At 44.6% G+C, this 16,328-nt stretch overlaps 1 protein-coding gene across 7 annotated transcripts in view; it reads left to right on the plus strand.

Moving 5' to 3' along the window:
- KIZ (kizuna centrosomal protein) overlaps nt 1-15,661 on the plus strand; it is a 120,715-nt gene extending 105,054 nt beyond the window's left edge. For all 7 annotated transcript variants that reach the window (XM_054466968.2, XM_054466972.2, XM_054466971.2 and 4 more), the window contains 3 exons: nt 1,900-1,996; nt 13,297-13,340; nt 15,518-15,661. In XM_054466968.2, coding sequence (XP_054322943.1) covers nt 1,900-1,996; nt 13,297-13,340; nt 15,518-15,615 — 239 coding nt within the window. In that variant the 3' untranslated portion in view covers nt 15,616-15,661. The remainder of the gene's footprint in view (nt 1-1,899; nt 1,997-13,296; nt 13,341-15,517) is intronic.
- The last annotated feature ends 667 nt before the right edge of the window (nt 15,662-16,328 follow it).

The following is a 16,328-nucleotide window of genomic DNA, read 5'->3' on the forward strand; positions in this document are numbered from 1 at the left end:
TTCTTCACATTTGAGTCATGGAATTTGAATCCAGAGGGATATTAGAAAGAATGTATTCAACACCCCCATTTTACAAATGAGGCCCCAGGAGAGTAGCACCTTGCTCAGAGCCTTTCAGCTGGATAGCTGACACACATACTTTGGAAAGTGATTCCACACATCTGTTTCTGGTAAGTGTTATTTTCAGTAGTTAATTGGACAAGTGCAAAAGGTGAGTAAATTTGGCCGGGCACTGTGGCTCACACCTGTAATCCCAGCACTTTGGGAGGCCAAGGGAGGCGGATCACCTGAGGTCAGGAGTTTAAGACCAGCCTGGCCAACATGGTGAAACCCTGTCTCTACTAAAAATACAAAAATTAGCCAGACATGGTGACAGGCGCCTCAGCTACTCAGGAGGCTGAGGCAGGAGAATGGCTTGAACCCGGGAGGCAGAGGTTGCAGTGAGCTGAGATCGCACCACTGCACTCCAGCCTGGGTGACAGGGCCAGACCCTGTCTCAAAAAACAAAAGGATGAGTAAATTTGACATATAAGTTGTAGTCCCTTCAATGTGTATCAGAAATTGTGGATTATGGTACTATTAATAACCTTGTACTTAATGCATTTTTATTAATTTATTCATAAGTGAAATGACACTCTAGGTTGTATAGTCAAGCACCCCTAAATTCATTTCCCTTGCCCCATACTCAAAATTACACTACATGTTTTGCAAGATTCCAAATTTTCTGGCAGTAGAATCATGGAAGTGCTCCTGCCTGTGTTTGCTGTCACTGTCATTGTAGTCAGATCCTTTGGCTGTGTTTTGTCTTTTACCCTTACTCTCATTCTGATCCTAAGGACTTATCTGAGCCCCAAAGAGAAGCAGAAAGTGGGCTGGGAGGGTGTAGGGCAGCTTCATAGTGTTGTTAGAAGTAGCAGGGATGGGAGGTGCTGGTGCACTCTGCACTCAAGGAGCCCACCCCACATCTAACTAATGAAGAAGCAGTGCATGTTTCACTTACTTCTGAGTCTTTGGACCTGAAGGAAAGCCACTTAAATAAACCTCGAGCCCTAGTTTTCATGTCTGAAAAGACCTCCTCCTGGTAAGCATTTGGACACCCTCTTTGGCTGAATGTGGACACATTTTTAAAATAATCACTTTGCTGCAGAGTGTACATGCAAGCAGGCAGGTTACAGGTTAGAAACTCAGCAAATGCTTTTTGCAAAGATGCCCATGCATGCTGTATCTGTGATTTTGACTGCCAGTTAAGAAGCAGACCTGTAGCAGAAACATCCAAGGCTGAGAACTCCCAGGAGGCAAAGATCAGGGGTTGCCTTGCAAACTGGGGGCATTGTGGGAATATCCAAGTCTCTGGCTCCAAAGAAAGAGGTGGAGTGTGCATACTCCTCCTCAACCTTTAGAGGCTGGTAAAGAGTGGCCTTGATGATTTTCAGTGGAGATTCTTTCTCCTCTGTGGGATGGAAAATAGAGGATTTTACAGAGCATCTTAAGAGTGGATAAGGTGGGTAACTGTTATCCACAGGTCTCAATTATTTCTGAGCCCTGGTTTGCTGCCCGTGTGTCATAACAATGGGAATTATCCAGTGCTTTGTGACACAGTAGAGATCCATATGCCTACATGTGCATCTTAGTCATTTAAAATTGAACTCTTTGGATGATTTCAGTTTTCACTTTTTGTGGCTTCTGTTTCGGTATCACAGGAAAGCGCCCCACTCCCTTTCAGTATTCTACCAGCATTTCATTCTCTGCCTCAGAACCTCCTTTGCCTTCTGTGGCTTGAACAGCATCTTCCTCTGTTGGCGTTTGTTTCACCAAACTTACTGTGAGGCCACTTTATTCATTTTGTCCCATGGCTGCATGACAGCTAACGCTCACTCTCCATGTTTATGCTTATCACAGGTTTGAATATTGGCAGCGGTGCATTCGAGACAAAGACAGCTAACAAAATTGCTTCGGAAGCTAGTTTTTCATCTAGTGAAGGAAGTCCTTTGTCAAGGTAAAGTTGTGAAAGCCTTTCTGAATAGCAGCAACAAGATGAGAAATGTCACAACGCAATGAATTAAACTCTGGCTGCATATTATTTTGTTGTATGACTTGGAGGGTTATGGTTTGGGTTTTTGTTTATCTAAAATAACAGTTGAAACTTTAGTCTACCTTTGAAAATATTTGCACCAGAGCCAAGTATTGTTTTGCAGCTGTTGTTTCCTTGGTTTAAGACTCAATTGACACCTCAGTGAACCACAAATTAGCCTCTACAGCTGCTCGCAGTAGGACTGCTTAGAGACCACACAATGGAGGTTGTCAGAAAAAGGGCAGAGAGAAAACATCAGGCCTTAAAAGAAATAAAGTGGCATGTTTCTTCTTTTTGTGATGGCTAATACATAAACTAGTAATTGCTGGATATTCATTTTTATTTTCCTCTTTTTTTTTTTAACCAAGTGTTTAGGCTAGATTATTCTTTCCTTTTCTAATACTTTCTTGCTTATTTTCCATAAAGAACAAAATTTATCTTTTCACATTTGTCAAACTGTAGCACTCGCTTCTTGTAAGTTTTTTGAGCAGTGATAAGAGAGTTGTGTGCTGAATTTGTCATTAACATAAAATACTAATCATAGTAGCTTCAGGTCACTTAGAATTTATAGATGGGAATATAAGCCATCATCTGATGAAATACCCTACTCTTTTGCTTTGAGCTAAATATTGTTTAAAATGGCATAGCAACTTTCCTTTTGGAACAGCATTGCTCAGTAAAAAGGTGTCCTTCAGATGATTATATTACATTTGAATTAACTGCTTGTCTCTGATGAAATTTTAGAACAGGAACTTTACATTTTTAGTATAACATGTAATGTTCCATAAGAGAAAATGATTTGAGCCAGAAATGTTGAATTTTTTAAATGAAAAAAATCCTATTTTTATTCATATTTTATAAACAATACAATGTTTTTAGAACCTGGAGTATATTAAAATGAGATTGAATTTCTAAAATTATGGGTTTTAGAAACTTGACAAGTTCAGTTTTAGGGAAATAACTCATTTAATTTTCAGAAGTTATTATTTTTAATGCCTGAGTTTTCATCCATATTTTTGAAGGAAGTGGGAGGTAAACGGGACAGGAAGAGTGTTAAAGTTTTATGTTATTATGATTATATTATAAATTCAAGTACTAGGTCTCCTAAAAGAAATTTTAAAAGACAATAAATTCTACAGATAGTTTTCAGGGCTGAATGTTACCATTTGGCTTAATAATATATAGAGGCACTAAAAAACCCAGTTCTTCCTAAACAGTCTTTACATAGGTTCTTTGGGAAATTTTTAAAGACATTGAGAAAGCAATTGGCTTTTGTAGAACATTTCTCAGTCTAATAATTTCACACTTTGTCTATATTTTACTAAACTAAAATCAAACATTTTCCTCCTTCAAATTGAGGCAGAGGCCTTTTGTTATTAGTATTGTTTCTGTATGAAATTAATTTCCTAATAAATTACAAGTAATCTCATCATCCCCTTTAAGAAAACAAAACAAAAAAAAAACACAAAAAGGCCTTGAAGGAACTCTTGGTTCTAGGCACTTGATAATAATCCAGTGATGAAAAGGTCTGGGCCCAGAGTGCGTGGGTTTGGCGTGCTGTTTGTCACGGTTTGGTTCTTGTGCTGGGCTTGGTGTTGTTCATACGCCACCCTGGGCTTTGGAGAACTCCAGTTTTGCTGTTTGTGCTGGATTCACTGAAATTTCTTAGAGGCTTACATTTAAGGATCCCACTTACTGCAGTCACTCCTTGTGCTTTATTGCTTTTACAAGTGGTCTCGAAACCCGGTACTTGAGAATAAACATAACAGTGCAGTGCTGCTGTAGCACTTTTAAAATTCTTCTTTGCTCTATTTTGTCAGTGAGCTGATGAGCAACCTCAAAAAAAAAAAAAAAAAAAAACTCCGCTGGACCTAAAAAAAAAAAAAAAATGGCTTCCTCTGATGTCCTAGAGGCAATAATTATGATGTGCTAGTTAAGCCCAAACTACAGCTGAGGGATTTTACTTTAAAGCAGCGGCTTGGGCGCAAAAATGCATTTATAGCTCTTTGTCTGCACCTCATTATGTGTGGGCCTGATTCATTAAGTAATTGGTTTGCAGTTGTTTACATGAGTATTAAGGCCTTCTTTTCAGCCGCCTTTGAGAGATACATTGTGCAAATGTTGCCTGTGATGAATGCAGAATGAGGGCCAGAGGGTCCGTCCTATTGGCTAAACAGTGCACTCCTGTTGAAAAGCCAGAGAAAGGGATTGGGTGCTGCTTTGCATAGCAATGACTTTCTTAATAAGCGTTACAGATTAATACACACAAGCTATAAAAGATGCAAAGAGATACTCTTAGCACATTTATACATGCTCATTTCATTGTGATGGTGGTGGGGTTCGGGTGCTTTCATATTCCGTTTTTCAGAGCAGCAGCTTCAGTGCATGAGCCGTAATAGAATCCGATGTTTATTGTATTATAAATCACGGGCAAGTAGGCAGATTGGCAACAGTTTATTATTAAAGATTCTTTCAGTGTAAATCTTTTTCTACCATTGTATTTGCTTCAGCAAAATCATTTTGTGGTTGAGTGGGGATGAAAGGCATAATGTACGAAGGAGTGAGTCCTAATAGGAAGCCGTTCTCCAAGTAAAGACCACTTGTTCCCTTTTGTTCAGGGGTGCATGCCAGAGCTTCCTCTCCTCTGCAAACATTGTCTCGCTTTACCTTCCCCAGCAAGCGGTTTTCACTCTCCCGGATCCATTTGTTCAATGGAGAGCATATTTTAAAAGCCTGCCCTTAGCTTACTGGTTCCTGCCTTGTAACTTCAGCTTACTGGTTGGACCAGATAATGTTTTACCAAAAGGAAAGGGTGTGTGCTTGCAACATAATTGCCTGGGGGAAAGGTAGCAGAAGTCACCCAGCCACTGTACTCTGGCAGGGCCACCATGGGTGGCATTCTGTGCCAGCTGCCAGCCTTGCAGCCACCAGAGAGGCCAGTGGAGGGCGCCAGCCTGCAGCTGATGCTCTGATGGGGGTGGTGGCATTTTCTGTCTTTGCCTGGTCACTGTGCCATTTTCCCCAGGATAACATAAAGATTATAAGGAACCAATAGTCCAGTGAAATAAAAATGAGTTTTTCCTGAAAGTCCTTTAGGTTCTTATATAAAAGCACTCTTCTCTGTCTTGGGTTTGGCACATCTCCCTTCTTAAATTCCACTGAATTAGCAGCTTCCTAAATATGTCACGTTTCTTATCACAAGCCTACATACGCTGTTTTTTCTGCACAAAGCAAATAAGAACAATCGCTTGATTATTTGAAGAGAAAAAGTTAACAAGTTGACCTCAGGCAGCTGAAAGTGGCATCTTCTGTAGGACCCCTGATTAACCATCAGGGGGCGCTCAGACTTTGTTAAATTACTGGTAGGCCTTTAAAACCTAAAATTAGTGTTTACAGAGATTTGTTGGCATAGTCATTGGGATTTTTTTCTTTCTGGATTATTTTTTGCCTTCTGTTTTTCAGAAACATATGTCTTGTTTTGAGGAACATTCCAGCTGAAATTGCTCCTTTAGAAATTGTAACACTGATTTCCGCTAGCAGTCAAAAATTATTACAAATTTTAGAATTTGGAGTCTAAAGACCAGGTCTTCTAATAAATTAGCTATTTTCAGCCTTCTAATACGACTCCAGAACTGGAAGGACACGTCCTGCTGGGAGCCATTCCTCCTTATCCTGGACATCATAGACAGTGCTCCTGGCAGGACCCTCTGAGTCTCATTGCCACACTCAATTGCTGAAGCCTCAAAGTCACAATAACTTGGGTATATTTGTTAATGGACCATGGCTATTTTTTCTTTTTTAAAAAAATGATATGACAGGCCAGGTGCAGTGGCTCATGCCTGTAATCCCAGCACTTTGGGAGGCCGAGGCAGGCAGATCACTTGAGGTCAGGAGTTCGAGACCAGCCTGGCCAACATGGTGAATCCCTATCTTTACTAAAAATTAGCCAGGTGTGGTGGTGTGCACCTGTAATCCCAGCTACTTGGTAGGCTGAGGCAGGAGAATCGCATGAACCTGGGAGGCAGAACTTGCAGTGAGCTGAAATTGCACCACTGCACTCATCCGGGCAATGGAGCAAGACTCTGTTTCAAAAAAAGAAAAAAAAAGAAATGATGGCTGGGTGCAGTGGCTCACACCTGTAATCCCAGCACTTTGGGAGGCCAAGGTGGGTGAACCGCCTGCAGTCAGGAGTTCAAAACCAGCATGGCCAACATGGCAAAACCCCATCTCTATTAAAAATACAAAAATTAGCTAGACATGGTGGCAGGCGCCTATAATCCCAGCCACTCGGGAGGCTGAGGCAGGAGAATCGTTTGAACCCAGGAGGCAGAGGTTGCAGTGCATCGAGATCGTGCCACTACACTCCAGCCTGGGTGACAGAGCAAAACTCCGTCTCAAAAAAAAAAAAAGTAGATATTGACCATGAAATTGAGTCAATGTGTTACTAACATTAGGCTTTCCCTCTGTTCTTTTCTCCAAATTCCACCCCCTGCTCCCACCCTGGGCCAGGAATGAGTATCTGACACCCACCTCTGCTGCCACAAATCTCTCAGGAGACCCTTGTTGCCTGCACCCCTGTCAAGCACGGGTAGTCTGCACACTGCACACCCTTCCCAGCCAGCTCGCCTTGTCCCCCTGCTCAAGAACAGTTAACAACTAGACCGCATGTCATGCCCACATACGACCCACTATTTCATGTCCCTGGATTTTATTGGAATGCTCCTGCCCTACTCTTTTACTTGGTTAAGGCCTTCTAGATTTTTCAAGGCTTAACCTTCTGAACGTTTCCTAAGCAGAGACCTGGCTGCACAGCATGCCCCTCCTGTGGTCCCCCTAGCTATTTCTGTTATCATCTGTAGTCAGGGATAGAAGCCATTTCACAGTACCCTCTCTCCTGCAGTGGGGCTGGCTTCATTTCATTTATTTATTTATTTAGAGACAGGGTCTCGCTCTGTCACCCAGGATGGAATACAGTGACACGATCTCCGCTCACTGCAACCTTTGCCTCCCAGGCTCAAGCAACCCTCCCACCTCAGCCTCCCAAGTAGCTGAGACCACAGGCACATGCCACCATGCCTGGCTAATTTTTTGTGTTTTTGGTAGAGACGACGTTTTGCTATGTTGCCCAGGCTGGTCTTGAACTCCTGAGCTCAGGTGATCCACTCTCCTCGGCCTCCCAGAGCGCTGGGATTATAGGCAAGCCACCGTGCCCGGTGGCAGATTTCTTAATCGCCAGCACTGGATAGTCATTGCGCTTCCTGAGTGAGTAAACATGGATATATAGCTCCACCATTCGCTCCAGTTTTTTTTTTTATAAAAGTCAGTTTGTACAAGTTCCCTCACTTCTGTATGGCATCATGTACTTGAGCTGCAGGGAATCATGCATTTCATACAGTTATCTGCATAAGTATGTGTGAGAGAGAGAGTGTGTGTGTGAGAGGGTGTGAGTGTGTGTGTGTGAATGTGTGTGTGTGTGGACACATACATTTTCAAAGGGAGACTGGTGATGACTGAATATGCCCTCTGCTCATGCATCCCCAGTTTCAGGAAGCAGGACCTGGGTGAACACACTTGCAGAGAGCCTCACTGGGGTTCTTTCCTGGCTGCTGTCTTGTCTGCTGATGGAAAGGTGTCTGGCTTCGGGCTCTGACCTTGATGAGAGCTCTTGGCACATGCTGGAAGCCTGGAACGTCATCCCCCAATTCCACTGTCATCAGTTCTCAGCCAACCCCACTGTTGCCCTTTCAGCCAATTTCATGGTGTTTATTCCGGTGTCAGTCTCCTCACCGGAGCACGAGCACCTCAAGGGCATCAAGCAAGTCTGTCTTGTTTGCTGCTGCAGCCCCAGCACAGAGTCTGATGTCTTGCTCTGCCCCTGCTCTTGGAAGGCCTGGTTGAGGCAGTTTCCCTGTCTCTTCCCATTTCAAGGGCACCCACCCATCAGGTTCCTCGAGGAAGAAACTTCATGCATCTCAGGCCTGCCTTCTCTCCGTCTGTCCCCAAACCTCCCATTCCTTGGCCCCTGTGCCTAAGTACTCATCACCTCCACTTAGAACCCACAGCTGCACATCAGCAAACTGAGCACATGCTTTTGTTGATCCAAGTGTGCTGACAGTGCGGTGACACTGCTTACTGAAGTCTGCTGTCTGCAGGCTCTCACACAGGATTGTCTGTAAATTTATCACAATACTTCCAGGAAGGCATTACTGTCCCCACTCTACAGACAAGAAAACTAGTGCTTGGAGAGGTAGGGAACTTGCCCAGGATCACGCAGTGAGCAGAGTCTGTCTGGCCCCAGAGCTGATTCTGTCTCAGCTTCTGAAAGCAGCTCACATAGCCTGGCACATGCTGTGGCAGGGTTCTCCCTGCCCTACTGTTTTACTGCTTCTCAGGAGGCCCTGTGGGGCGGGTGTCTACAACGTGTGCATTTGAAGGAGTGTCCCAGGAGGAGCATTTTGTTCTACTTCTGCTCTACTGCTAGCTCGCTCTGTGTGTCTTAGGACACATCTCTCAACCTCTCTGGGGTCAACCACTGTACAGTGAAGGCTCTGGATTGATCATCTGTGAATGCTGTGTTCTAATTGAATAGTGGGTTTCTTGGCCTTGGGTATTCTGTGTCTCATTTTTGTCTTTACTTGTTGGCTCCACAAAGCAAAACCTATTGTCAGTAATCCTTACTATCTAACTTTATATTGATGTTGACTGTGTAGAGCAGTTCTAGCTACGTTAGCCTTTTATTCATATAAAATGAACAACTGACACGTAATTGTTACTGTTTTCCATAGCGCACTGTGTCATCCTGACTCCATGTGTAGAGTGTTCACTGTGTGCCGGGGCTGCTCTCAGATAAAACCTGTTCTGTTGGAAGTCCTGGCTGGCCCTAACTTTTTAAGTTTAACAAGGTTGAGAACAAAAGTGACTTTGATTAGCATTGTCCTAATCTGGTTTATCAATAGCAGGGGAATTTATAAGCAGTTACCAAAATGCATCCAAAATAAGATGGCTTAATGGCTAGGCAGAGGGGAGAGATGTGATGAAGTCAGTACAGCAGAATGGTAACAAGTGAGCGTCTCCCTAATGAGAATGGGACATTCCTGGTACAGCTGGGAGAAAAAAATGACCAAAGCTACTGGGAAATTCTGCAGAGATAATTATCCCATTATTTTTTAATTAATTAAAACTAATTAATTAACTTTTTTTTTTTTTTGAGACGGTGTCTCGCTCTGTCACCCAGGCTGGAGTGCAATGGTGCAATCTCAGCTCACTGTAACCTCCGCCTCCCAGGTTCAAGCGATTCTTCTGCCTCAGCCTTCCGAGTAGCTGGGATTACAGGCGCGTACCACCATGCCTGGCTAATTTTTGTATTATTAGTAGAGACAGGGTTTCACCATATTGGCCAGGCTGATCTCGAACTCCTGACCTCAGGTGATCACCCGCCTCAGCCTTCCAAAGTGCTGGGCTTATGCCACCACACCCAGCCGATTGTGCCATTCAAATGAGACCAGCGGAACATGGTTATATTTTAATTTACTCAGTTAATCGTCTGCAGTGTCTTGCCTGAAAATGGCTTATTTTGAAGTAGGACCTCCAGTCCAGTTGTAAACTTCTAGGAAAAAAATACCAAGTCTGCCCTCTGGGATTCCAAGAGTCGCCCCTGAGCCACGGTGTAGGGGAAAGGCAGGCTCTCTGGCTTGCAGCGTGGGCCTCATGTGAGGCAGTTCTTTACAACAGTAGTGGCCCTTGGGCCAGGCCCAGGCCACTGCCTGGGTCCATACAGCCCGCAAGCTAAGAGTGGTTTTCACATTTTTAAATGGTTGGAAGAAAATTAAAAGAATAATGTTTCATGACACGTGAAAGTTATATGAAATTCAAATTTCAGTGTCTATACATGAAGTTTAATTGGAATACAGCCACATATTTTAGTTTACAAATTGTCCATGGCTGTTTTTGTGCTAGAAACACAGTTGAGTAGTTGCAGCAGACCATATGGCCCACAAAGCCTGAACTATTTACTCTCTGGTTCTTTACAGAAAACCTTTGCCAACGTCTGCCTTACAAGATGGAAACATTACTTCTACACTCTCAGCAAAGATTACACAGTTAGATTCCGAGCACATAAGACCACATGGTGACCATATCCCATGGCCTACAACCTTAACTCTTTAATTTCCTTTACTTTCTGAAATGCAGTTTTGTTTTTCTTTCATCTCCTCTAGTAGCCAAAGTAGTTGGCTCTATCCAGCACACCATAGAAAGTTCTCAGGCTTCTCCATCAGCCTTGCCTTAGCTTTACATATTAGGTATGACCTAGAGAAAAAAATGTTGGCCCTAAGAATTCTGTATAATAAAAAATCAACTATGAATTTTAGGGTCACACTGACTTTCAGAGATTTTCCCAAAAGGAAAAATAATTGCCCCTTAGATATGAGAGTGGAGAACAAAACACTGGAAAGCACGCTCTGCCCTTCTCCGTGGGTAGACCACGCACCACGCACATTTAGCTCTGAAACATGTTTCCAGTGAGAAAACCAATCACACAGACAATTAAGAACCATTACACAATTAATTCACATTTCACTGGGATGTTTACTGGCTCCCTGTGGCTTAAATGTTCTCAAAGCCACACTGTGTAACCACAGGACAAACAGAAAAAGCAAGTTCAAGTGGCCTCATAGAGACATGGCTTCAGGAAATCATTTTTTCCTAGAGTGCCACATGCAGAAGTGAGGTCCCTGAAATGCTCAGTGGGTCACCTCCGTGGTGGGACTCAGCGTTGCTGGTTGATTGCTTTTGATGAGTTAAGTGACGACTAACACACACTCGCATAGATGTTCTCATGTGTCTGTGTTTACAGCCTTGTGCATGACTTTTTCTTTTTTTTTTCTGCTTCAGCTTTTCTGGGTTTTTATTTTTTTCTTTGCCAGCAGGGAAGCCAAAGAAACTTGAACTTGATCTGAAGTGCAATATTGAATAGAAATATGTAAATCAAGTATTGTATAATTGAATATTGATCAAATGCCTTTAAGCAGGGCCCTATGCTTAGTGAGGTTCACTTGTTCATTCCAAGTGAACATACTCATTAAGCACCTGTTAAGTGCTGTGCACCGCGTTACCCAGGTGAGCTGAAACAGGTGTGGTCACTACCCACATGGATCTTGCAGTTCAGAGAGGGAAGAGTGGCACATCAGTTGGCTGCACAAGTGGATGTGAAACAGCAACTTGACAAGGACTCAGTGGTAAAGATATGGAGTCAGAAGTGGGAAGGCTCCAGCAGGACAGCATGACACTCCTGGGGGATCCACCTTGGAGGCACTGCTTGAGATTTAGGTCTTTGTGCAGAAATCAATGGAAAGGCATTGAAGAATTTTAAGCGAGGAAGTGGAATGACCAGATTTGCATTTCAGAAAGCTCACTCTCATTGCCTAGTGGAAAATGGATAGTAGGGGACAAGATGAGTGTGTATCATCAGTTAGGAGGTTGTTGCAGAGATAGAAGCAAGAGCTGATAGTTTTGTTGACCAGTGTGCTGGCAGTGCCCAGGGAACTGGTGAGGACTGCAGGAAGTATTGTGGGTGGGGGGGTGGGGGTGGAATTGGCAGGACCAAGGGCCAGATTGGGTGTGAAGGAAAGAGGAGACTGGAGAGGGGCTTGGGGAGACTAGTGGGTCGGGGGTGCCATTTGCTGAGACGGGAGGAGCTGAGCTCACCACCACTGTGTCCTTTCTCCCATGTCAGGGGCTCCCTGCTGCCCCACCCCACCACACCTTGTTCCTCAGTCCTGGCCTGTGAAGGCCTCTGCCTTTGGAGGTGCCTGGCTTCCTCTGTGGTCCTGCAGCTCCCCCGATCACCTGCCACAGTGCTGTCCATCCTCTCCTGCTCCCGCCGTGGCTCTTCTTGTATGGACCATGGCTGGCAAATTAGCCTCTTTCCACCCATCCTAGCATTTTTGTAATCCACCCTCCCCTGCAGCACCTAGCCCAGTGTCCTCAGGTAGGGGGAGATGGGGAAATAATAGACATCCCTGCAATTGCATTTAGTGTGTGTGTGATGTGTGTGTCACTTTCTGTAAAATGGGTTCCTGCAGGCTCACCTCACTGTCAGGTCCCCACAATCCTGGCAGCTCCAGGACTGTCAGTCAGCTGCTGGCCTTTCCAGATGCTCGTAGGGGTCTTCCATGCTTCATGGAGAAATGGCTGTGAGCACTACTCAGTCATGGCAATTAAAGAAACAGGTACTAAATTTAAAGGGAGCACTGAAAGCCTAGAAAACGATACCTTAGCGGAGCATGTTTTTCTGAAAAAAAAAAGTAAATTATAGCAAAATGTAGATTTTTAAGCCAACAGTCAACCAGACTTGGCCCAAAGGGAAGGAAAAGATATATTTGCAGGGTTTCCTGTGTCCAGCAGAGCAAGGCCCTGGCCATGAGAAGGGTGGTGGCGGTGCGTGGGGTAGGGCAAAGTGTGGAGCCATGCACCAAGAATGGTTTCTCTCCCAGTGTCTCCTGTGACCATTCAGGCAATTCTTAAAGAATCTCAGCATCATAAAACATTCGAGTGACGCTCCCTGGGGAGACTTTTAAATTCATTAAAATTGCAAAAGCTCCTGAAAAGGCACACAGAGAAATCGTGTCCCGTGGAGCCAGTTTTCTTGCCATATTGGCCTCAGTCGAGACGGTCCTGGATGCCACAGACAGTAGCATTTATATGACACTTGCAGGGCGCTCTGCCAGGTGTTTGTTTTGAATTCCTTTCTTAAGCTGTTAGTATTGCTGCCACTGGTTTGACTAAGTATTTTAACTTCCTTACCAACATCTTGAATTCCCTACTGCAAGTGTTTGATTTTTAGCTTGCCTGAAAGCACTGAAGTTTGACGCATCACTGTCTTCCAGAAGACTGTTGAGGGAAACCGGTCCTCTGCCTCAGGGGCCCATGCGATCATCGTCCCCCAAGAACACATGGCCCCACACAGGCACAGCTCAGCAGGGAGGGGTGGGCCATGCAGACCTGCCGAGGGGACACACACAGGACGGGAGTGATGCTGTTAGTAGCGACCCTCCCAACAAGGCCACGCTGCATCCCGATATTTTCCCTTTACTTTTAAACTCTGGGAAGTAAGCGTAAAGTTCTGGCCTCCAGTGAATCAAAGTGCTTCTTCTCTAATGCGTTAATTATGAAAATATTAGTCTCATTGTCTTTTTCAGAACTTAGACTGTTTCTTTATTTTGCAGGCCTGAAAACAAAAAGAAACCCGTGATCAATTTAAAATCTAATGGTAAGAGAGATAATCGGACACTAGATTTTCTTTTTATGTTTTAACCAAAAAACTCTGTGACATGCATTTGTTGTTTACACCCTCATGTGAGTCCTGAAGCGGGCGTGCTCACAGGGACTGCCATTGCAGCTCTCCCTGGGGTGGAACCTGAGGGCTTCTGGAGGCTCAGTTCTTCACAGACAGGACCACACAGGTGCCATGGACCACAGGGGCAGAGCATTGTAATTTCCAAGTATGAATTTGCAGGGGATCCTGGCCTCCATGTCTAATTAATTATCAGCACCATATATTTTACCAATGAAATGTTTCTTGCCTCTCTCCTCATCCTCAGAAGCACCCATTGCTCATGACCGGACAGGCTCTTGAAGTAATTCTAACTGGTTTCCTCATACCCAGTTCCTCCCAGCTCCTGACTCTCTTCCACCTGGCCACCAGCCTCCAAACCCTGGTTTCCCCCGACCTTCCTGTATAAGGACGGCCAATGCCTCCCCGTGCCTGCAGGGTAGAGTCTGAGCTTTCTCCATTCCTGGGAGGCCCCAGCCCTGCTCTCCAGCTTATTCCTCCCAAGGTCGCCTCTTTGGGTCAAGCCACAGTCAGCTTTTTTCAGCTGTAGCACACCTATGCCTCTGTACCTTTGCCCATGTTGTTCCTTCTGTAGGGAGTTCCTTTTCCTTCTCCTCAGCCCAGTGAGCGCCTATTCATCCTTCAACACCCAGCTCACAGGAAAAATCTAGCCCTCCTACCATAACACTGTGGCATATCCCCTGCCCCGCTTGGGCTCTATCAGCTTCTGTCTCCTTAAACCCCTTATACCTTGAATTAAAGGTATAATTTGATTAATAGTTTTACTGACAATAACAAAAATATCTGCTATTTATTTAGCCCCAGTATGTCCCACTTTGCTAACCCAGCATGGAAACTAATTCAGAGCTGCTATAGAACCTAGGCTTAGGAATCTGCCTTTTTAGCAAGCACCCCAGTGTGAATCACTCTTCTAGAAGGACAGCTACCTACTGTGGGGGAGACAAGTACCCAGTGGGTTGTGATGGAGAGTATGGGCTTGAGTCAGATGACTTGGGTGGGACTCCCAGCTTGGCCACTCACTGGCATTGTGATTGTGGCCAATTTCTTAACCCCCTTCAGCGTCCATTTGTTTGCTCAGTGAAATGAAAACATTAATACTTACCTTGCCAGGCTGGTGCGAGGATGAGATGGGGTTGCGTATGAGAAGTCAGCACAGAGCTGGCACGTGGTGCCATGCAGGTGTTAGCAGAGTTAAGGGATTGTTGATGTAGTAGACGTGGTCCGCTCCACCACATCTTGCCAGACCACCCGCAGGGCACCTCAGCTCCAATTCACAGACGTGCCTACAGCTTCCTGCACCAAGCAGCTGTGTCGCTCTGCCTGAGGGCTTTCTCTGGCTGCAGGAGCATGCTCAGCCCTCACAAGGCAGCTCAAAGTACCAGGGAGTTGATGCCCTGGGTTGAGAGCAACCCTCAACCAACAGAGGCAAGTTGGTGGATCTGTAACCCCACTCCCTTACTCTTCACTGAGACAATCTGGGGAGAGTTCTGCAGTCTCTCAGGGGGCCCCCGCAGGCTGAGCCTTGCCTGTCCACTCACTGCCAGGCACCCACTCATCATCATACCCTTCATTGGCTTTCTGTCTTCCTTGTGTCACTGTCCCCATGGTTCCTGGGATCACCTCTCAAGTAAACGATGTGGACCAAAGTCCTGTCTCAGGGTAAACATCTCTGCTTATTCCCCTGCCACGTCTTTCCCTTCTCCTCTCTGCTCTCATAAAGAAGAGTGGGAGATGAAAGTGGAGGGGCAGCTGAGGTGGGGTGGCATCAGGCTGATACAACACCCCAGGGAACCCTGCTTCCATGTAACCCTGACCTTAAATCCCTATTCTACAATAAAGAGTTGGGCACAACAGAAGGGAAAAGGAAGTATCCTGCAAATTGTTTTCCATAACAGTGCAGAGGACACACTTTGAAATGTGTAATTTGTGCAGTATGACCTGCATTTGGGTGTGTCTGGTCAGGTACATCATGTGGTGTCCCTGTTAGGCATTTTGCAGACCAACACTCCGCTTAACCAGTCCTTCCATGCTGTGCTGTTTTGTAAGCTCTTACCAGAGTGCAAAAATGTTAAATGACTGGTTTTATTTTCCAGCCCTCTGGGATGAGTCTGACGACAGTAACTCAGAAATTGAGGCTGCTTTACGCCCTAGAAACCATAACACCGACGATTCTGATGATTTTTATGACTAACATGCTGTGACATCTGTTCCAAATAAAGTCTTTAAACAAACTGAAACCCTGTGTTCATATGTGATGTCCAAAATAAATATGTTCTTTTAAGTTTTCTCATTGTTTTATAGGAAAACTTAGGACTACATTGCTATTCAAGTGAAATTTTATGACATAAATATGAACTTGCATATTCATTTTTAAGTGTCATCATGAAGCAAAGTGATGAATGCAATGCCCATCAAAATTCAAGGTAGTTTCTATGTTAGGAATTAGCCAGCTGATCTTAAATTCATATGGAAATTCAAGAGACCCAGAATAGCCAAAACAATCTTGAAAAAGAAATACAGTTGGGAGGCTGAGGCAGGTGGATCACTTGAGGTCAGGAGTTCAAGACCAGCCTGGCCAACATGGTGAAACCCCATCTCTGTAATTTTTGTAAAACTACAAAAATTAGCTGGGTGTGGTGGCATGCACCTGTAATCCCAGCTGCTCGATCCCAGCTGCTCGGGAGGCTGAGGCAGGAGAATTGCCTGAACCTGGGAGGCAGAGGTTGCAATGAGCCATGATCACGCCATAGCACTCCATCCTGGGTGACAGAGCAAGACTCCTTCTCAAAAAAAAAAAAAAAAAAAAAAAAAAAACAGAGTTGGATTTCTCACATTTCCTTATTTCAAAACTTACTGAAAAGCTACAGTAATTGAGATACTGTGGTACTAGATAAACAGAAATCA

Source organism: Pongo pygmaeus, chromosome 21 (assembly GCF_028885625.2).
Source record: "Pongo pygmaeus isolate AG05252 chromosome 21, NHGRI_mPonPyg2-v2.0_pri, whole genome shotgun sequence".
In the NCBI taxonomy this organism is placed as follows: Eukaryota; Metazoa; Chordata; class Mammalia; order Primates; family Hominidae; genus Pongo; species Pongo pygmaeus.